General features: G+C 39.3%; 1 protein-coding gene across 2 annotated transcripts; it reads left to right on the top strand.

The window, feature by feature from the left end:
- The first annotated feature begins 3,410 nt into the window (after positions 1-3,410).
- LOC112575222 (protein SMG7-like) lies at positions 3,411-22,891 on the top strand. Of its 2 annotated transcripts, XM_025256912.1 has the most exons (24): positions 3,444-3,578; positions 4,307-4,562; positions 5,420-5,569; positions 6,102-6,162; positions 6,439-6,510; positions 6,895-6,973; positions 7,236-7,328; positions 7,813-7,884; positions 8,078-8,231; positions 8,880-8,962; positions 9,296-9,628; positions 9,896-10,043; positions 11,146-11,225; positions 11,794-11,860; positions 12,063-12,176; positions 12,318-12,388; positions 12,771-12,829; positions 13,220-13,255; positions 13,489-15,147; positions 15,732-15,791; positions 16,469-16,515; positions 17,739-17,860; positions 18,154-18,341; positions 18,721-22,891. In XM_025256912.1, the coding sequence occupies exons 2-24, from the start codon at positions 4,480-4,482 to the stop codon at positions 18,805-18,807; spliced, it is 3,918 nt and encodes a 1,305-aa protein (XP_025112697.1). In that variant the 5' UTR covers positions 3,444-3,578; positions 4,307-4,479; the 3' UTR covers positions 18,808-22,891. The 2 variants fall into 2 exon arrangements, with proteins under 2 accessions (XP_025112698.1, XP_025112697.1); XM_025256913.1 differs by lacking the exon at positions 4,307-4,562 and having other exon boundaries at positions 3,411-3,578.
- Positions 22,892-23,122: the final 231 nt, after the last annotated feature.

Here is a 23,122-nt window from a genome sequence, read left to right as displayed (position 1 = left end):
TCGCACGTCTTGCTGCCGGACACAGTAAATTCCCTCGCTTGTCGTCGGGGAATCAATCCTTGGTTACAGCGCACACTCTCCTCTCTACTCCACCAGATCACAAGTGCCAGCAGGTAGTGATACGTTCTGACTGAACGGGCTTCCCTATTTCAGACCTGCTGCCTGCGACTGACAATCACTCAGAGACTACGTCTCCGCTGGAACACGAGGGAAAAAGCCTCGACTACAGTGCGGTTCTAGCTTATATACTACCGGGCCACGTGGCCCCTGTCAATTCTACCAAACTAGTTCTGACGCTATTGAACTCTGACTAGAGGGACTACACCCCACCGCGCTATACTCGGGGTACCCATCATCTATCTCCGCTCATCTTCCCACGGTCGGCTCCCACACCCTCCGACTGTCGCGACGCTAAGTCTAGCTCCCCTATTCAGCACTGGTGTCCAGTCGGTGGTAAAGAAAACAAACTCTGTTCTCATGGCCGAGTGTACGGGCCTTTCCATTAGCACCCGAAAATTAACGTACCCGTGAAGCGATGCCTGCGGCCCCTATTTCGTAAGCGGCCTCGATTCCCAGGCTCTGCTACCCCAAAGGGAGATAACATCTTTACCCCTATTGTTCACCCACAGCCTGTATCGCCTCAGGGTACCAACTGCCCCTCTCTAATGTTTCTATTACTCGTCCGACACTGTTTTCTGGCCTTGAACCAGGCTGGTTCATGACACCTAGACACACAAGAAAACTCTTCTATACCACCCACATCCAGTCAGTCATTGACTACTCATCCACCCTCTGGGACTCCGCTAGTGGCGCTTCCATGAAACCTCGAGCAAGCATTCAGAGGCGAGCTGTCAAAGATGTTTTGCTAAAACCGACAATAAACCCACGTGACTTCACCTCTCTAGGCGTCCTTCCTCTAAAGGACAGACTTAAATGTAATAATGCATTTTCATGTATAAAATACTGACGGGCAAACTATCGCCAAGACTCTCTCTACTATGTTCCTCCAATAACTCTAGAACCTCTCTAAAGCTGAATATTGCCATTCCTAGACAAAACCTTTTTAAATCAAGTCTGAAATACTCAGGAAGCGCGCTGTGGAACAACCTCCCTCTCCAGTTCGCAATCGAACTCCCTGAACTGCTGTCGACGATATCTAAATACTTTCAAGACACATAGATGAGACCTCAAGAGATTCCTCCCAACTCCAGGTAACCTTGTATATATATATATGCATTTTTTTAACCATCACTTTTGTACATATCCACTTTTCTTTATGTTTACTACAATTTTTTCTATAATTCTTAATTACTTCATTTATGTAGTTAATTTTCTTCCTTGCAAAGGGCGAGGGCTAAATGGAAAAAAAACATTTTCTTGCTTATTTCACTTCTCGGAAATAAAGAATTTGAATTTGCTCTAAAAAAAGAATTTAACGAAAAATCGACATTCATCTATCACAAAGGAAAGTTTTCACAAATTTTCCATAGATTGTGTGTGTGTGTGAGAGAGAGTGTGCGTTCTTGATTGTACTTTTCCCTCCTCCTGACTCCAAGTCAGAAGTCAGCCTTACATGTGTCAGTGTTAAGTATTTCCCTGTTATGCTACACTTAATTAGGACAGGCATCATGTCAATTACTCATTACGCCTGACGCAAATGAAGAAGCTGACAACAAAATCAGAAGTATGAGAGACAAATTATTCGGGTGAAGCCGGGGTCTCCTGCAGCTTCAGGTCGCCTTTCAAACTAAACGCCATTGAGGTCAGGTGATTTTCGTCGGTAGTATGAGCATGCAACCAGTTCAAGCTATACCAACATCTGCCTCAAATGTACTGAACTGGGAAATACCAAGATATAAAGTACGTTTATGAACTATTTTTGCATAGGGTTTGTTTATTTCTTAAAGTTCTAGTAATGCAAGTTTTTTTTTTCTAATAATAGGGTAAATCTCAGAGCAAGTGAATGCCCTTACTCTGTTCATCCTGCTGTTTTCAAGATATCCACGTCCAAAGACGTCACCGCGCACAGAATAAAAAAAGGTCAAAATCATATGGTGTCATATGTGTACATCTAATTAACCTAGTTAGATACGCCACTTTTGTACATATTCACCTTCCTTTATGTTTACTAAAAATTATTCTATAATACTTATAATTACTTCATTTACGTAGTTAATTTTTTTTCTCTGTAAAGGGCGATCGAGGACTAAATGGAAAAAAAGCATTTTCTTGCTTATTTTACCTCTCGTTAATAAAGAATTGTCATTGTCATTAGCATATAGTTCCAAATCTCGTATTAACGGAGAATTTTCCAAAAGGTATCAATTTACAATCCTGTTGTACTGTTATCAAATGTTGCAAACAAAGTCATGAGCTGTTTCAGCACTATGCACAGGCAAGGTGAATTGTTCATTTACCATACGAATTTTCCACGCGATTACACGACCCCAGCCACAAAAAAAAAAAAAAAAAAAAAAAAAGGCCGCTGGAGGCGAGGCCATAGATCGTAGACAATGCCTCGGATTTCCTCTCAAGATAGGTGATCGATTCGCCTTTTGTCATGGGCCGATCGAGTTGTCTTTGCAGTAAATCGATCGATTCAGTCAACGTTATCTTCTAACAGGATTTTTGGATCGATTTGTCTGATTGACGACCAATTACGCAGATGTTCCACATTATTTAAGCATCAAAAAAGTATGAAGCACAACACTACAGTGACTGACAAACTATAGTTGCAGTTATGCACTTGTTCCTAAATTTTCTGACGATCTGATGACTTAAAATAATGGACTGCAGTCCGTGAGTAGAATCTTCCGAATATCATGAAAGTCAACGCATGATATGTAGGCCGTGAGAAAGAGAAGGTACGGGAGCCATCGGAAACATAGTGGAATACTGTTTATGCACCCAATGACCCGTATTAACACATATATAGCCAAGCTCCTAATAATTATAATTATACCTACGTGTCTCTGATATTATAATTCGTTAGTAACAGCACTCTAAACCAATGATTCTCAAAGTGTGGTCCGCGGACATAAGTCAGGTGGTCCGCAGCTGACAGTCATCATCTGTCAGCAAAGTGATGTTCATAAAAACAACTACATTCATCATATTAACATTTTAATTCATAAAGAACTGTGTGCTGTATGTAATTTTAAGGAAACTAATTATTACTGTACGTACTAGCTACTGTCACAAATAAATTAGTTTTGAATTGTAATGAAACAAATGTGGCAATTCAAAATTGAAATTCACGCTACATAGTGATTTTAGGCCTTGATCCGCGGTCCACTGCTCTAACCCACGCCTGACTGACAAAGCAGCGCGATATTTTCCACCTTGTCGAATGACCACATGCAATGACCACATGTATCATTACATTCAGAGTTCCTTCCCCGGAAGTTCGGAATGCTAAAGATGGCGGCTTGAAATGCTGTGTCTTTCGGACGAAGACACAAAAAATATTTTATGACCGCTTTAGACACAGAAAAGATCGTACTTTAAACTTTTTAGTATGTTATCTTGGATGCTTTAGTATGGACGTACGAAATGAGCTCAGCTGCTCAAGTTTTGAGGTAAGAATAAACTCATTAAAACACAGTCGTCAGGTGATCTTAGGTCATAAGGAACTGATGTGATGAACTTTCTTTTTTTGCATGCTGTGATCTTACAGTTTGAAACTAATGTAAAAAGTAAGACTTTATCATTAAAAAGAGGATTAGAAATAAATTAAAATTTGAAATGACCTTCTGGAAAGAGAGAGAGACTATAATACTAATAATCAAGATTTCTGACAAAGCTGACGCGCTGAGTCACGTTGAAATTGTTTACACTTAGAACTTCGATGCCTTGTTTAGTTTATTTTTTTTAACAGTGGTGCGCAAAGTATGTTTTGGCTATGCTTCTTGCTAGTTTTTTAGCATTCGTGGTTGATGTATTATTAACTTAGCAGCAATCTGAACACTTTTCCAAGTTGTATGCACATTATGATCACTGTCGCTTTCCTCATTTTTGAGGAGGTTTTCTCAGACATAATCAATCCGCAGTTTCATTTGTAAATATCCTCATTGACCTACACCCAGAGCTTAGATCAACCCATGCCAAGACAAATTTGATCCATGCAAGAGTAAATCATGTCAACACAGAAAGACTGATCCATTCCCAGAAACAAAATCGATCAGTGATCACACCAACAGCTATTTATATAAAATATTGCTAACAAAGTCATGTATTGTTTAAGCAGCATATTTAAACAGGGTGAAACTTTTTGTGGTGCAAATCTTTTACGTGATTTTACACCTAGAGCAAGAGACCATAACAGGAAAAGAGGACACCAGTAACAGTAAACAACAACTGTGACATCACGGAGCAGCGACCCACCTCCCACACCTTGCCTGAACCCTTCTCACCCCTCCTATTGTTCACTTCCCATATTTTCCCAGATTCCCATCCCCCACAGTGCAAAATCGCCTTTAGATGGAAGCACTTTTCCCTCCCCTAATCAACAATGGGATTTCACAAGACCAGTGGGAGCAAGAGTTTTTGACAATACTCATCAGGTGTGCTTTAGCTAAATAAATACCTGGATAGTGATATCTGTTTGATGTCAACTGAATATAAACAACATTGAAATAAAATATAAAGATTAGAGTTTTTTTTAAAAAGGTGATTAAAGAGAAAATCATGTTTATTCTTGATTATGTTATTTTTTAAAATGTGTATTGTCAAGGAGTCTTGCCTCCAGCAGCCTCATGTAACACAAACAATAGTTTCAGCTTTCTTACGATTTGGTGGATCAGTTTGGTCTTTGGTAGGCTCAAGCTGATTTATGGCGGAGGTCACTTTAGCTGAGTTGACAGTGTTGGGTTTAAACGTTAAAACAAAATTTTTCAAAAGAAGGCAGCAGCCTAAGATTTTCTTGGTATAAAATGTCATAAAATCATGGATTTTTTGAGTTCATGGACAAAATATCTAATGGTCTTTAATAAAACTATTAAATTGACTGTTTATAACTGTAACAAAGTTGTATAGTCAAAAAACACCAGATAATAGGTAAACCTTATTCCAAGGTGCATTGAAACAATAAAATTTGAAACTTAGAGTAAATGAAATCCTCAAATGTGAATAAAGTTGTCTGAACAATTATTTTCCACTTGGAGTACATTTTAAAATAAATGGTTCACAAAATTACGTTTGTTGTTGTTTTAAATAAACAAGCCCAAAGTCATTCTTATGTTTGTTGGATAATCTTCATATGCAGTATCTTGAGAACATGACCAGTAACAGTAATAATAATAGCAGTAGTTGTAGTAGAAATAATAATATATACTTACAAGAAATGTAAACAATAGCATATAAAAATTAACATTTAAATATTTTAGTTAACTACATTGGCATTTGATGCTCCCTACTGCAGACAAGCAGAAAGCCTAAAGGCGACAATATCCGAGAGTGGGAAGAGTATTGCAGAGCTATGGGTAACTCGTCAAAGGTTGGAGGACCTCTACAAGCGACTGTTGTTAATGGACCTTGAGTATGCCCTTGACAAAAAGGTTGAGCAAGACCTGTAAGTAACTCTGGTCTTTCTTGTCTTCTTTTACATTTTGTAAATAGTTTTTCACTTGATGGTATTTTGTGTCTTGACAGTAAAACCTTTGTTAACCTCACTGCGTACAGCCGCATTCAGTAATGCAGGTGCTCACGTTTCGCCCGCCCGTCACACGCGCCCACTGGCGCCTGTGAGTCTAGTTGTGCGAAAGGTTTCACAGACTCTCACAGGTGAGAGTGAGTGCGCGTGGTAAGCGCCCGCGTTGCTGAACACAAGGCAGGTCATGCATTTCAGCAGTGGTTTAGTGTCATATAAGAGCTCTCTTTATGAAGGCAGATACACAAGCTTCTAGAAATGCATGAAATTGCTATTTGTGTGCTGCGCCTGCATTATGTTCGAATATTACAATACTATGCAGACTTTTGCATAAATGAACATGTGCACCTATGCATGATGGACACATTTTGCTTCTGTGAAGACAACCATTGACAATCTGTAGGCACAACTGATTCCTTGAATAAAATGAATGTGTTTTTTTAATTTTCCTCAGGTGGAATCATGCGTTCAAAAACCAGATTACTACACTTCAAACACAAGCTAAAGATAAACATGTAAGCAGAGAAAAGAAATGTTCAGCATTTAACTGGATTTTTAAAATTCGTTCGTTTAGTGAATAAACTACGTCAGAAGAGCACTCTAATTACTTAATTGCCTTATATGCAGCCAGGCATCAGTAGACAATGTTATGTTGTATGCTTGCTATATGATGTTTTAGATTCATGATTCCTCACGTTTCTTTAAATCATGGCATTTTTAATGACCATTTACAGATATGATAACTGGCATGTTTGAGACTTTTGAGGTTTTTTTTTTTTTTTTGCCTGCAGAATCCAAAGAAATCAGAGGTACAGGCCAACTTGAATTTGTTTCTAGAGACTGCCAGTGGCTTCTACTTGCAGGTGCTTTGACATTTTTTAAAACTCTTCACACATACACGCTGTTATCATTTTTATGAACTGAATTTTGTTGTTGTTGCACAATACTAAGATATTTTAAGATGACAGTGACCTAGATGTTGAGAAAGTGTAGTATTATATTGCAGAAATTCATAATCAATGTTTATTTATTTTGGGGGAGGATATTATTTAACAATCTATCTGATCCTCTTCGTGCATCAGGTTGCACATAAGGCCTTAACCAGAGTCCACCACTGATGTCGATCGGCTGAAACCCGCTCCAAGTGACCCCATGTCCAGCCCTTTCCTTTCATCTCCCTTTCCACTGTTCTTCTCTATTTAACAATAAACGAGAACAAATCATGCTTTGCTCTCTTTCTTGTACAGTTTCTTCAGTTAATATGCTCAACTTTCAAGCTGGACTTGCCCTTCAGACGCAAATCTGCTGCGTTTGGGGTCATGAAAGGTAAGTGCTATGCATTGGATAATTTGTGAGGTATTAGTGCTTCTGTTTTAGTTTCTTTTAATCCTTAATGCAAAATTTTGAGTATTGTAACATATACATGGCTCTTGTACTTATTCTCCCTCTCTTTCTCTCGCACACACATATTCTGGGAAATCGGCTTGTGTCCAAAGGATGAGAGAGAGAGGTTTTAAGTATTTAGTAATAATAGCAAATTTTTCAGTTTTGCTTAAACCTTATTATCTTATTAATTTCTGGCTTTCAGAAAAATGTCAGATACGTGCAAAGATAACCCCTCCAAAGAAGAGCTCCTGTTTGTACATTTGCCAGTACTGCTTGGTACACCTTGGTGACATTGGTAATGTATTATATTGTTTTCAGGTATTCTTGCATTGGTAGTAGAAGGTATTATTATTTAAACTTCTTGACAAGACAGCATGTGTGTGTGTGTTTTAAACCTTATCTCATGGCATTCATTGCTTGTTGACTTGACAATCGCTTCACCAGACAGGAATTTGATTTAAAAAGATTGAATATTAGTAAATTGTAGAGAAATGGTTCAACTTTTAAATGCAGCATTTACTTTTAGCATTTTAACTTTTCAGGAATAAAAAAAAAGAGACACCAGACATTGTTATCAGCAAGGCATGTCACCGACTGTGGCAAACTGGCATTGTATCAGTGTTTGTGCATTTTGATGCCTACTTAATAGAAAGGCCTACCTGCCTATTTTTATGTATTAAAAAATACAATGATTCATAGAAAAATTGTTGAGTCATATTCATTCTGCATTTCTTGAAATTCTTTTGGTTTTCATCTGGAATGTATTATGCTCGTTACAGCTCGTTATAGACAGCAAGTGGAGCAAGCCCAAACTTTTTACAGGCACGCTGTCAACCTCTCCCCACAAAACGGTAGGCAAGGTGTTTGTGTTAAAATTTTCCTTTTCATACTTTAAAAATTTTTTTTTGGCACTAAAAGTTACATTAAGTCATAGTTCGCGATGCTAAAGTCTGATGCTTACATGATTTACTGAATAGTGGATTTCATTCTGCTTTTTTTTTAGTGCACTGAATATACATTTAATGATTCGATTGTTTTTTGCAGGTCAACCGTATAACCAGTTAGCTATTCTGGAGGTAAATCGCAATAACAAATTGTCATCTGTGTTTTATTACGTGCGGAGTTTGGCTGTGAGACACCCTTTTCCTGTGGCCGCAACCAACTTAGAGAAGTTCTACAGCAAGCTTATCAAGGACACGTGAGTGCATCTTCTTTCTTATCCAACCAATAAAGGTCCATGGAGAGCTTATTAAAGATCCATAAGCATCTGTTTTGTCTTGACTGTGCATTAGTCTGCCAGCACTTTTTTAATTATAATTTTTCAGGCTTAATAAAAGCCACAAAACTTCATGAGCCATTCACCTATTTCACACAGTCTATCCCACATATATTTTTATGATAGCCAATGCAATGCAAAAAAAAAAAACCCAAACAAACCCCATCATGCTTTGTGATTGGATAACTCTGGAGAAAGTTCATTGTTCTGAAGTATGTCAAGGCTGTTAAGATAATAAGTTTACACTGTATTTAGAAAAAAAAAGGGCTTTATAGATTAACGAAGCATGAAGTGGGATTTTCAGGGAAATTATAATATCCTTGAACTTTAACTTTTGCTGAAGTCTGGGTTGTGCGCTTGTGTGCTTCAGTTATCCTGAGGTTTTGAAATCTTTCAAACCTTATTTCCAGATATGTACTTAGCTGGGCTGGACAAACTTTGTTTCTTGTTTGATTTAATATCGGGGGTTACGAGAGTTAAGATTTGAGGGTTGAAAGTTGCCTGCCATTGAAAAAAAAAAGTGGCTGCTTTAGAGTGCTTTCTTTAGTGCTAAATAATTTATTGTTACAGTTCTGAATTCAAAGGCAAGATGGCCCAAAATGAGTTTGTGAATGCATTCTTGCAGTTCCAGGCTCTCATTCATTTGTCAGCAGGTATTTGCACATTCATGTACTTTTTCTTTATACTGGCAGTCTGATATGTTCTGTGCTTTTGTTTAGAGCTAACATATTTTCATGATATATAGATAACTCTATTAAAAGAAAAACTATCACTGAATACTATTATGCAGAATCATAGGCTTGTAAAGCTAACAGAAAAACGATGGAAATTATTTTATAAAGAATCACACATAATGCTTAGATGACAACTTTTTGTTTGTTTTTTTTAAAACCATAACAAAAGTACGGTGAGAAAAGTATATAATCATTAACAGTCACCTTGTAATGTCTCAACAAGGTCATTTGTGTTCCAAATTTCTTCTGCAGATTTCAACCGGGCCTCCTATCTATGCAGCCGCATTTTGTCCTGTTTGCCAGCTCATCTGATGTCGCAGACCTTCAGTGCTAGTGTTTTAGTGCAGTGTGTGGCCATCACCATCTTTACACTCAATCATGTTCGGCACATTCCCTCTGGTGGTGATACCAATGCTAACTTCACAAATGTTGCAAATACCAAAAGTGCTGGAAGTTCTGGAGATGGTATTGGTAGCGGAAACATGATGAATGTAAATGAATCTGTACCAAAGTTAATGAACCAGTCAGAGATTCTGTTGAGTGATGATGAAGAAAAGAGTATAGAAATTCTGCTTCGGTTTACAGGTGTGGTTGTTTAATTTATTGTAGAGTTCTGTTACTTATTAGTACACTAGTGACAAGTGTAAAAATATAAATTTTTTTAAGGGTGTAATTTATGCATTTGAGTGAAGTGTAATTTTATAGTCTTCTCTTAGTGCAAGGAAATCATGTATTTTTTTACATATGTCTTTTGAACTAATATGGTCTAACAAAGTGGTTAAATATTTTTCTCAAGTTCTACAATTGATTGTTGTTGAATTTACTAGTCATTATTTGTCACTGGAAATGTAGCCTCAGTTTTGGAACTTCTTGTGCAACATACTCCTCGAATACCATCTAAGGCACGCGAAAGTCCGACACTGCCAGCCATTCAAGTACTTCTTCAATGGCTTTGTCACTCCCCAGATATTATCACTAGCCCGATCTTCTGCAACTCTTGGTGAGTTTATTAGCAAAGGAAAAAAAATAATGATAATTGTATCAAAATGACTTTTTGTGGTTGTCATGCGAAGTGTAGCCTCTACCTCCAGGTTTCTTTAAGGGGTAGCAGCCCTTGGTCTTGGCTTGTATGTTGCGCCTTACTGGGAATTCCTAATTTCGGGGCTAGGACTTTAACTGTTTGCCATGTAGTCGAGGAACACATGGAGTATGCTACTTTGGTAGCAGTGTTGTGCCCCTTGCCACAAGGGATACTGCAATCAACATAGCTCTGATGATCATCAAAACAACCAAGTTCCCAAATATACAAGGTGGCCCTTCCTGGCAGCTCGCCCATGTTAGGGTGAGAGGTAAAGACCAGACAATGTTCATTCCACTGGTCTTTTAGGTCACTGGGTGTAAGGCAATGGACTTAACTCATTCCTGTAAAAAGAAACTATTACATAACCAGAGACTAGAGACAACCCAACAAACAGTGGCAATGGTGACGCAGACCAGGTAACTGGGGGTATGATGGTGGGGACCAAAGCTGCAAGGACATTACTAAATTGACAGCTGACATACCATCACCAACTAACTTTAATCTTACAATTGATGTCAACAAAATGCATGAAAAAGAACCCACTGAATACTTTCGTCAGTACTGGAAGACTTAAGTGTAGACCACATTGTTATGCTTTCTTGTCTACACAGGAATACAAAGGAAAAGATCAACAGAGTAAATAAAACTTCATCAAAAATATAACTGTAACCATATGCAAAACAAAGGACTAAGTAGTAGTGCTGTGCCTTGTTTTGGAATACCACCAATTGATCTGGAACTGGAGCTGTTGAGCAAAGCATGGCTAATTTTGCAACTAACCACTGATTAACCTATCCACCATCTGCAGACATTTTGGGTCACCCTACTTCCAGACTGGGAATGGCTTGGTACCAGGAAAGATGATGAATTCATTGACTCTGTGTTGTGTCACTTAAATATGCAATATTGTGTTCTCATCATTTTAACAATTAATGCTGTGATAAGTTCCAGTCACATTAGTGAATTTGTGAATAGTGCCAGTTTGTATAGGTTCTTAACAAGATTCTTATTTTTGTCACAGTCTGTGGGGATACCTGTCAAAAATGCTTAACACCATCCAACTAATGGAAGATGACAAACCTAGGCCCAACATGGCAAAATGTAAGTTTGAATCCTTTGAATTGTTCATAAATGGAAACTTACTGGTAATATAGGTGGTCCTTGGGTTATGTCAGCCCCAAGTTACGATGTTTCATGGTTATGACACATCTCCCATTTACTGTATAAAGCCCTGTTTCGACTTAAGTGGTTTTGGATTGTAAATGTCGTAACGCGAACTTAGTGTTTTTTTTATATTACTGTTTATTATTCCTGTTTCATTTCATTATTAAACATATTTTATATGTGTTTTTTTATAATTACTGTGTGAGAATAGGATTTACGTACAGTATGTACGTACTTTCCAACTTAGAGCAAAAATCGGTTTACGATGCGATGTAGGAACGGAACAACATCGTAAGTTGAGGACCACTTGTACTGAGCAAGTGGTGTTACCATTGCAAATAATGATAAACAAAAGGCTTGTATTAAGTTAAGGTGACATGATGATATATGGGATATATCAGCTTTCTTTCCTTTAAGAGTGGCCAGGACCTGCTGTTCTTCAGTGGTGATTGGCACTTCAGTGATTTTCAGCAGATTGAAAATAAATGTTTTGTCATCTCTTTAGATGAGGAGGTTCCTTTGCCAGAAGATACAGAGCTGCGGTGTTTTCAGCCTATTGAAAAGGCTCATAGGTAAGAACATTTCAAATGCATCTTAACATCAAACAGCAGATACAGAAAAATGTAAAATAACTTAAGCAGAGAAATTTGCGTGAATTGAAATTTTCAAAGCACTTCTCCTTACTAAAGGAAAAAAGGTAGATAAATTTTTCTCTCACTTAATATCATCTTGAGATTTTTCACACAGGCTTTTTTCTTCTTTTTTTTTGAGTAGCAAATATAGTTTCAGCCGCATTCCTGTTGATGGCTTCCCACGTGGTGTTGAGGAGCTGGTGCGCTGCCAGAGGCTTGTGGCAGAGGGAGTGAGCATTGCTGAAGATTTTCCTGAGTAAGCATATATATAACACTTTAGCTTTAGACAGTAAATGGTTGTGAAGGTTTTCATGTCCATTTATTTTTTGTCTTTATCTTTTTAGATTAAACTCAGATGTTTACACTTTCATTAGTTTGATTTATGCATTCATTTCAGACTTAAGATGACCTTCACGCAACAAGGTGATCCTCTCACGATGCACTTCTCAGCTCCCTTACCATTCAAAGGTAAATAGATGCAGATGCATGGAGTATACATCAAATTGAGAAGACTATATCATCTGAACACCAAAATTCAAATTAATCCAGGCCTAAAAGACAAATGATAGCAGTAACTATTAACATCAGATATTACCAACAGAGCCATGTGTTGTTTGAGCAAGTTCAGCCACCATAGTTGAACTTGAATTTATAGACGTTTGAAGTCATGGTTCCTGGAATGAAAGCTGATTGGTAGATCTCCTAACTCCTTTCAGTTAAAGTCTGATTTTGGTGGATTTGAGCAAGTCTTAATAGGGAGGCTTTACTGTGTATATATACACACACAAGTATACTTTTGTATTGCTGTTAAACTTGACAACATTGTGCAGATATGTATTTCTTGCTACAGGTAATGAGAACAGTCCATCATCCCAAGAAAGGCGTGCAAAACAGAATGTTGCAATGCAGGTAATTTTTTATTTTGGTTTGAATTTGATGAATGATTGTCTGGTGGCACAGTGATTAAGTACTTGTCACCAGTACAGTAAAAATCAGGTGTCCTAGAATCAGATTTTGTCTTAGACACGCTGTTCTGTCCTTGCTTGTGCCACATCCCACCTTGACCTGACACTGACAAGTTATTGTGCTGTAGAAGCTTGTACTGTGTACAGATACATAAGTGAAATTGGGTAATTGAGTGTATCGGAAATTTATGTATTGCAGCTTTTTTAAAGTGTAAGTTTTGGCATGCACTTCTTAGGTCCGTTCACATTTTAACAAATTTTAACTTTTGTCCTATTCAACATTTGCATTTGTGAGAGAGAGAGACTGTATGCTTCTTTTGATTTATTGTTTCAGACGATCATGAAACATGGCCATGCAGAATCAATGGAAGTGAGTTTTCTAGAGTTTTATTTCCTAGACCAGAACAATCTTTATTCGTTAAGCAGCCAGATGTTTTTTCTTCAAAGAAGTTAAAGATATCAAGTTAAAAGGAAAAATTGCTGTGTGATGAAGCTATGTAAGTGTACATTGTTGGGTGCAATGATATACTTTTTAAAGAGTTACTATGAAATATATTTAGAGTGGTACACCTTCCTGTCAGAAAGGGTTATTTTTGTGTGTAGGTGAGGGGTGAGAAGGAAGCAATGTGCGCAAGTCAGACATCTCCTAAGTACCTGCTGGGCACCATCACCAGTGAACCCCAGTTCATGAAACACACCGCCAGCAGTGGGAGTTTAAGCAGTGCAGGGGGCAGCATCAACAACTCTGGCCACTTGCAGTCCCCTCCCAGTGCTGCCCAGCCATCCTCTGCTCACCCGGCACAGTCGTCTCAAATGAGGGGGTCATCACCCTTTCACGGTCAGTCCCCAAGAGTTGCATCCCCTATGCAGAGTATGGGGGTGTCTTCACTGCCACCATCTCCACCGCAGCAGCAGATGCAGATGTCTTCAGTACAAGTTGCGCAGCAAAAGCCACTACAGCAGTCCAAACCACAGCAGCAAGTGGTGCTGCCACCTTCACAACTGCAATCCCAGCAGCAACAACAACAGTCGGCTCCATTTGGGACCCAGGGTACGTTTAACATCTGTATTGCGCAACCTGTGAATGTCAGGCCATCACACCCTGTCTCCCAGATGAATGCTCCAGCTACTGGATCAAATGCTGCTCATCCATTCCAAGGGCACCTGCAGAACAATATGAGCTTTCCGAGTCATTCTGCTCCATTTCAAGGCCATATACTGGTCCCAAACCAAACTGCAGTGCAAAGTCAAGGCCAGATGCAAGGGCATCCTAGTCAAGGCCAATTACAAGGGCATCCTGGTCAGAGTCAAAGTCAAAACCATGCAGGTCAAAGCCAACTTGGAGGTCATTCTGGTGCAAGTCATGGTCAAATGCAGGCTCATAACTATCTTGGAAAAGGTCAAGGTGTTCCAGTTGTGCAAGGGCACCTGACGGAGGCTCAGGGGAGCACCAAGCCAGGATTACCACCTGCACACCTGAGTCAGTTTCAGCCATTTCAGATGCCATTCTCTGGGACCAGTAATGAGCATTTCCGAACAGCCCCTGCACCCTTGGGAAGCCCAGGAGTGGCTGGATCACAGGGCGATTCGTCCAGGATGGGTCAGTTTCAGTCAGGTCATGGGATCACGGGGGTAAGTGGCACAAATAGCACTGGCATAAGCCAGACTGCTACAGGGGCTCAAAATCTCCACCAAAATGCTGCACAGCTCCCTCTCAACCCAGAAATGCTGTCAGCACTGCGGCTAGCCAGTCAGATCTCACAGCATCAGCAGCAGGCTCTGGCTCACACACAACAGATGAAGATGGGTGGTCCTCTCTCTCATCAGCAGCAGCAGCAGCAGCCACTTCCCAGCATGAGTCGTGCACCTATTCAGAGGGCACCAATGATGGGGCAGAACCCTATGGCTGGTCCAGGTCCAGGCTCAGGCCCAGCTTTAGGTCATTTCCCTGGTAACCTGCAGCAGCGATCATTTTCTACTGGTACAGGTCTCTCATTTCCACAGGCAATGAGGGACCCCCTCCAGAACTCCTCACTTCGCCATCCCAACCCTCACCTGCAGGCCTCATTGGCACTGGGAACCCAGCGAGGGCATGACATGGGGAGCAGCCAGATGCCCCGCATGCCTCCCCCTATCCCATTGCCAGGACAGCACGCCCTTGTTGGGGGTGGGGGCTTCTCCTCCCTCTCACAGCCACTTTTCAAGGATGAGCGAGTGGATGGTGGCCGAGCATTTCAGACATTGTCTCCCCTAACAATTCAGGTGCGTCATTTATGGCACAATATTTTATGGTATTTTGTTGCAGAAATTTTCTAGCTCATGTTTACCAGCTTCATTTTAAGCAGTGTCAAGTGTTTGACACATGATTCTAAGCTGGTCTCTAGCTTTAGATGCCTATGGTCAAGAGCAGCTCAAGCTTCATTTTAAATATTTTCTTACAAATGTTTAACTCGTTTATGAATTATTGGTTTCTTATAGAGTTAAATGTTTAATTATAGTTCACTTTTCTTCTAGATTCCCTTCATCTCTAGCTAAAACAAGTCTCAGCTTAATACATGATTGATGTATGCTTTACCATTGTTTCCTTAAAGGGATTGAAAATAAGATATTTTGTTGTGTTAGTTTAGTTTATTCCTTGTTGCTCTTTTGAGGAGTATAGGGCCGCAACAACACCTTGCTAGCGGACCCAGTTTTGGGCAGCCCCCTTCAGTTGGGCCCATTTGTTTCTGTGTCCTTTGCATCACTCTTTACTGTTATTTTGTTGTGTATCTGTAAGATTTTGCCAGTGTAGACAAATATATGTGTAGTGGAAGGAATAAGTTGACAAAGCAGCTATTCCATTGCAGCCACCCAAAGCCTGTCCTTCAGATACTCGAATCAGCACTAGTTTTCAAGGCCATGCCGAGGTGAGTAGTTTATAGAGTATGATCTATCAGAACTTTCAAGACAAACATTTGTTTATTTTAGATTAAACTGTGATGATTGAAAATGTTATGCTATGTTGTGCTAAATTCTAATATAAAAATAATGAAGAAATAGAACACGGTTTCCTCATGGCTTGCAGCGCTTCGCAAAAAAGGACAACACTAAGATAATAAAAACAGCATAACAAGATTCTGCACTGTCTAAATATCCAAGCACATACTATCTATCAAATGCATAATGGAACAAGTGCATCTTCAGCTGCTGCTTAAGTGCTGATATTGACAATGCATGTCTCAGCTGAAAGGGAATTCCAGAGAGCCAGGGCCACAAAGGGAAACATGCCCACAAAAAAATGCTGCATAACATTAAAATCTAGAACACCACAGCATATTTCTAAGGATAATAGTTCATAATAGTGTGCTAGATCTTAAATGTGCAGTTTAGCCAGAGATATCATATTTGTCATGTTTTACTTTGTTTAGCTATTTTAGGAATTCCAGCATTAGTCATCCACTTTGTTTTGCCTTAAGCACTCTAACCTTTGTTATCTCTTCTGCATTGTTAGCTATTTGCCATAACATCGATCATCTGTTCTGTTTTGAAACAAACACATACTTCAGCATTCACTTGTGAATGATTAAACTATTCTGCTCTGTAGGGAACACCTAAACCGGATAAAGCTGAGACTTATGCTCCTGACAAGAGGTGAGCCTTGCATAACTTTTGTTATTAATGTCATGATCTGGGTCTCATCAAGTATAATGACTTATGCTAGTGGTCTAAAGGTGCGGACACACGAGAAGCCAAAAGCGGCTTCGCAAGCTTGGCTTTCGAAGCAGCGCTTTTCCGAGCCCGCTTGCGGGCTGCTTGATAAGCTGGCTTGTGGGTGACCGCTGGTCACACACACGAACGCTGTTTCGGTCTTAAATTGTTTGTGCCTATATTTAGGCCGTCTTGAATCCCATAGCTCGCTATGGGAGTTGATTAATTCGATCAAATGAACGGTCTGGTCCTCGCTGAGGTTCACCAGAGGCCCTGTTGCTTTCACAGCCATGTGGAAACGCGTGGAAAAGTAGAACAGGTTCTAAAGCGCGAAGCAGGCCGCAAGCTAAAGCCAAGCAGGCTTACGAAGCCGCTTTGGGGATAGCTTGCAGTGGTGGTCACACGGCAAGCAGGAAAAGCAGGGTTGCTTCGGAAAAGTTTCGTGCTTTTTGCTTCTCGTGTGCCCGCCGCTTAAGAAGCTGGATTATTAGTCTTTATTTATTTCATGCTGCAGCAATATGGGATGCATATAATTCTCATAATAATAATGTGAACTTAAAGCATGCAGAATCATGACTAAGATTGCACTCTCTGCACAGACCAATAATGATAAATGAAAGATAACAGCCATGTTTTCATAGAGCATTTGAATGTAGCCTTGGAGTCAGAGTGGCAAATGTGATTTGGAAGAGAGTGAGGACGTCCATTATCCATATGTGACTGCATGGGAAGGAGGGATAGAATGTGCGAGCCTGATGAGGAGCAAATGTTTGTGGTAGAAGTGTGGGCAGACAAAATGGGAGAAGTAGCCTTCAAAGAAGCCATAGCATAGAGTTGAGAGCTTTTAGTCTATTCTAGCTTTAACTGGTAGCCAATGAGTGAAGAAGTGGTGTGACGTTCAGATTTGGGAGTCCAGAAAACGAGACAAGCAGCTGAGTTCTGGACTTTCTGTCTCACTGCTACAATTTTCACAGCAAATTTGGCAAGACCACCTGATTTTGTGACATTCTGATGGTGTATTAAATAGAAACAAGTAACTGGATGTTCATGTACTTTGTTACAATAAGCAGTTTTATAAGCAAAACGTGAATCTTAGTCAAATACCAACCTTTTAAGTAATTTCAGTCTGAAAATAAATTGGCAAATATATTTGTTTATTGTCCTAGGGAACATGAACCTGTAATCTGCCGTGTGGAAATGCCAGTAGCACAGCCAAGTGGAGAGTACTCTTTGTTTGCCAGTTCTTCCCCATGGTCTATGTCACTTAGTTCAGGCGGGGACTCGAAGAGTATGATTTCTTTTGTATTTTGATGATAAGCATTGGCTTGCTAAGTATATTGCATGATGTTGATCTTCCATTATCAATGAGTCTAGTGCTAAAAGAAAGTTTGTAAAATTTTAAGAACCAAGATTTTGTTTCACCGTATATTTGCATTCTTTACAATGACAATGATCAACTTTATTGGTTCCAGTGGGCAATTTAAACATAGGAAGGTGCTCTAGTTACAGTAAGTTGAATTGTTTTAGGAATTCTGTTTTGATTTGTAATGCTTCTCTTCATAAGTTAATTCGTCTTCGTAGGTTTGTCTGGATCATCACAGTTTTCATCACAAGACAGCAGCTTGCGCAACTCACCAGTTGTCAGCTTCGACTCACCAACAGGACAACAGTATGATGCCTTACGATATCGAGGACATGTGCCAGAGCCATGGATCTTGCAGGGCTCAGGATACGAAGAACCTAAAAGCAGGGTGCAGCCACCCACAAGTGTAAGTTACATTTGGGAATTCTTTAGTTTTGTCATTAGACATGGGCAGTTTCAACAACCATAATAGCGGACATTTGCTATCTTTATACTGGAATCTAAACTTTTCATATTACTCTTTGCTTGCTTTGATCATAATTGCACTGACTGGGGATTCTTGTCGCTAACTGTTTAGGATGTCTACTGCCAGTGAGTCATCACCTGCCCTTCAGTGTGAAATGTACAAGCTGTAGATCTCTTACCTAGTCTATGCTTTTTGTGGTCTGATTTTAAGAGAGAATACTTTTTTGAAGGAGTTGCCTCCTCCATACTTCTCTTGACCATGACTTTGTGACCAATTAAACAAAATACTTTGAGATCTGCGTTTTTTTTTTAACCTGCAGTCACTCTGGTCTGAAGCTTCATCCATGAGCCCTCTAGAACGACTGCTGGAACAGCAAAGACTTCAGCGCCAGACAGACCCACACTGAGGTTTTCAGGAAACTTAGGAAAAGGAAAATGAAGATAAAACGCCGAAATGGAGGCTAAATTAATCTGGCATGCCTGACTGGGATGCTTTGCACTGAGAGACCCAAGTCAGCTGTGCCCTAAGCTTCAGGGTCATCTCTTCAGCTATGCTGACAACAGTTTTGCATGAGCCTATCCTTGCAAGTGCAGCTTCACCTGTGTGTATGTTTCTTCTGTGCAAGTGCTGGAGATGGCTGGCTTTGGCTATAACCAACGTTAAAGGCCCACCCAGCGCAAGGCTTACATAGAGCCAATGAAGAAGAATTCATCCATAATCTGAGAGAGAACACCAACAAGTCAGAGGAACTGATCAAGTCATTGTTGTGTGCACTGGACACCTTGTAGACAACATGTAGCATTTTTTTAAAAGAAAAAGGCATTTTGTTGTTTGTTGCATATAATGCTTTTTTTCCAGCTGAGGTGGTTGATGGGGAGGGGGTTTGACCTGGAGCAAGGATCAGTTGTGTTTCATACAGTGCATATCTCTTTATGAAACACAATTTCATTTACTTTTAAAATAGAAGAGATGCCGTTATAGGCCAAGAGTGGAGGTCAAGATGTTTGGGTCATTTCTAGACGTTACGTGCTGCAGATTGTGTAAATTGTAGCGTTTTCTTGAATGTCAATGATTGTCATGCACATATGCCAAATTCATCTCTGATGAAGTGTATGACAAAGGAGGACAATGTTCAGAATCACATTTATTTTGCTGCTTCTAGCAGTAAGCTTTAGATTTTTCTGATTTCCTGATATATCTCAAGTCTCATAAATAGATGTTATCTTACCTTGACATGCACTTAGTTATTGCAACAGATGTTGAAGGGTCTGCTATTTTTAGTGTTGGTGAGGCTGGTTGGGGACATCCACCACTATGGTTTGAGCCACTGGAGTGCTTGCTTTTAGTTGGCATCATAAGACTGTGAAAGAAGCATCCAACATAACTTCTTTGTACCCAGAGGAGCCATAATGTTATGACAAGAGATAATGTGACCATTGTGAACCAATCTCAAGGGCATTTTGTGTGCCCAAGGTCCAAAACTGGTGGACTATTGAAAGGAATCTTACATGTTTGATTTATTGAGCATGGAATGCCAGTTGATGTAATTGTGTAAAAGTCAGTTTGTCTGGCAGTATCCATTTGATGGAGACTTAGGCTTCAGGAAGAGCAGAATAAATGTATGGCAATAAGCCAGTGCAGAAGGTTCATATGCAGAGTTCTAGGTTTAGGTTCTATAAGATTAGAGTTCAGGTAGGTTTTGTTAGGAACCCATGTACATGTTAGTGGTTATCACTGTGTCAAAGGGGATATTTCTCATAGACAGGGTGCCATATCTCATCTCCTGCTTACACTTTCATCTGCTAAAAGTTCTGCCCAGTAACTTGAAATAAAATTGCTTTTCTTAACACATTGCATTTATCACGGATAAACCACAGCTTGTACCAATTAGTTCCCTTCACTTAAGCCATCAACACATTTGAGTAGCATTGGATTTTTTTCTTTAACATACATGAAATGTGGGCACCACACCCACAAGGGTTTTATATGAGGTATTGCAGACCCCCCAAAAAGACTGTATTGCTGTAGATCAAGAGCAAGAAAGGAGCCTAGCAATGGCTTTATTGGAGCAGACAGCTATGAGCTATTAAAAAAACAACTAAACTTAGGATTATTCTTGTTGTGTTTGACACCTGATTTCATCATATTGATGTAAATTTGTCACACCTTTTTTTTCCTTGATGGAGGGCAATACCAGACACATTTTGGTGTCATCTGTGTTGGAACAAGCAGGATTTACATTGTAAAAAGTTATCAGTGCACATAAGACGTGATTGAGGAGTTCGTCATGGAAGGTTATAAAGTACTGTTACCTTAATAATGTATACCTGAAGATGTGCTGATTCAACAGTGAGCTATTGCCGTACAGATGAGGTAGAATTTAACACTGTTGACTGAAAAGTGAACATGTTTTTAGGTTTGGGCGTTGTCTGGAATACCTTACAAACTGTAAATAGTATGCTGCTCTCAAATGCTTAGGACAGTTACTTCAGTTACCAATGACTGCAATGTTCATGACCACAGTAATTTTGTTGTTTGACACTAATAAAACAGCACATTTTTCTAACATCGATGTCCATACTAACCATGTTTTGTACTACATATTAAAAAATACTTCTTGCTCTAGCCTCACAAGAGAACAGCACTGGCTGCAGTGTCAAATAGTGTACAGATCAGGAGTTAAGCATGGCAGTGTCAAGCCATAGTCAGGGTTTCACTTGAGATGTAAATACCTTCGGCTGTAAACATTTCTGCTAGCTAGAGTTTGATGTTGAAGTGGATATTGATACTGTAGGAGTGTAGCAGCGATATTCACACCAGAGTATTATATTGTTGAATATGATTTTATTCTCTTCTTTTTTGTAGGGAGCGGGAAGATGGGAGCCAGAGTGAAAAGAAATCTTGTTATCATGAATTTCTTTTCAATTGTTGAAAATATAGTTGGGATGGTGGTGTTTTTAAAACTCATATCACAAGATAATTTTTCTTTCATTTTCTCCATTGCCCTTCTTGCAGCTTTGCACTTATTTTTCAGGGTATTCTTGAACATATCTCAAGTTCCACATTTTTCAAAACATCTTGCAGAATGGCATAGTACTAGTCTGCATCATAATATTAAGAAATGGCCTTTAGTCGCATTTTGTTGGTGCAGCTGCACTCCTCAGTTAAGGAATTGTTTCTGCGTGCATGTGTGTTTATATGCAATTGTGTGTTTGTATGCAGTTGAGCATGTAAGCATTAACAAAATGGCTGTTGTCTTGGATTATTTGTAACACAAAGGGAATACATCCAAAACTAGGGTTTCGAGCGGATTTTAAAACCATACTTTTGTCAGAGAATGAGAAGAAAATATATTCTGTGATTTAAGAAGAGCTAGACGTTATGTTTTGGGTTGGTAAAATTTTGCTTTTTCATAAGCATATATCCATAATATTAGCATGGATGAATCCAAGTTATCTTTCTGAAATCCTTATATAAGCAGCAGCAGAACTTTTTTGTACATTTGCATTCCATGTCATTTGAAGCTCATAGATTTTTGTCAAGATAAATTCTAATGTAACTGAACAGGGTTTAGAAGAAGGTACATGTATCAAATTGGTTGAATCAGTGTTTGATGAAAAAATTGATGTTGAAAGCTGGTGTCCTTTGAAAAAAAATGCTTTTGTTGATTATAAAGAAACAAAGTTTATGTACTTTTAAACATTCTGTGAGCTCTGTTTTATGTATGATGAGCAGTGACATTTATAACTGGATGTGCCTCTTTGGCATTAAGACTTCGTAAAAAGGAATACGTTGAACTTTTTAAGCATGAAATACAATACCGGCTGCTTTGTTAAAAGCTAGCATTGTATGTGACACTATTATAGGATTCCTGTAAAATGCAGTGAAATCTGCAACTAGATCACACGTTTGGTTCCCTGGCATGTGCGATGCAGAAATTTTGAGATGTTCAACATGAGAAAAGCCCATTCTAAGGGATAATGGTTTTCATTTGTTACCACTTATAGACACTGTGCTACTCCTCAAAAGTTACTTTTGAAATTATCAGCTGTTAAGATAGCATCACAATTAGCATTGAATTATTTGCTTTTTTTGTTTTTCACAGAGCTGCAGCATCTGAATGTAAGCACTGTTCCTGGTTCTAAACTGATAGAATCTTGAATTGCATTAATACAAGAATAAGAAGTTTGGAATTGCAAGAGGAAATTGCAGATTGCATTTTGGGGCAAAAGTTCATGCAGGTTGTTTTCCACAAATGTTACATCAAAGTGGCTGGTATGAAGCAATACACTGTATTGTGTGTGCATATGTGAGTCTACCATCTTGAATAAGCACACAGCTGCCAGTTTAGTGTTTTCACCTCGTTCCCTTCACCCTCCCCAATATTCCGCGTGTCTTTGAAACTGATGAAGGCTCTGTAAAGAGTGGATGTGGGATTTTTGTGTATTTCAGTGGAAGAGTGACAAAATAAAACGTTGGCATAAAACATATTTTGGGACTCATCTAATTTTCGTACTTTTGGTAAGTGTGAATGATGCGGGCAATACCTGTCTGGTGTTTCACACCAAGCCAGCAACTATGGCTATATCACGGCAAAGCAACCAGCACTGTAAGCAGAAGCCAAACGCTGAGAGCATGCCCGAGATTAGTCCTAAACCCAGGATAGACGATCCCGACTGTACTGGTGACAGACTAAGCGTTGCACTACCGTACCGCAGGCG

The sequence above is a fragment of the Pomacea canaliculata genome, linkage group LG11 (assembly GCF_003073045.1).
Source record: "Pomacea canaliculata isolate SZHN2017 linkage group LG11, ASM307304v1, whole genome shotgun sequence".
In the NCBI taxonomy this organism is placed as follows: domain Eukaryota; kingdom Metazoa; phylum Mollusca; class Gastropoda; order Architaenioglossa; family Ampullariidae; genus Pomacea; species Pomacea canaliculata.
The sequence above is the reverse complement of the archived record's forward strand: the minus strand, read 5'-3'. Positions and strand labels throughout refer to the sequence as shown.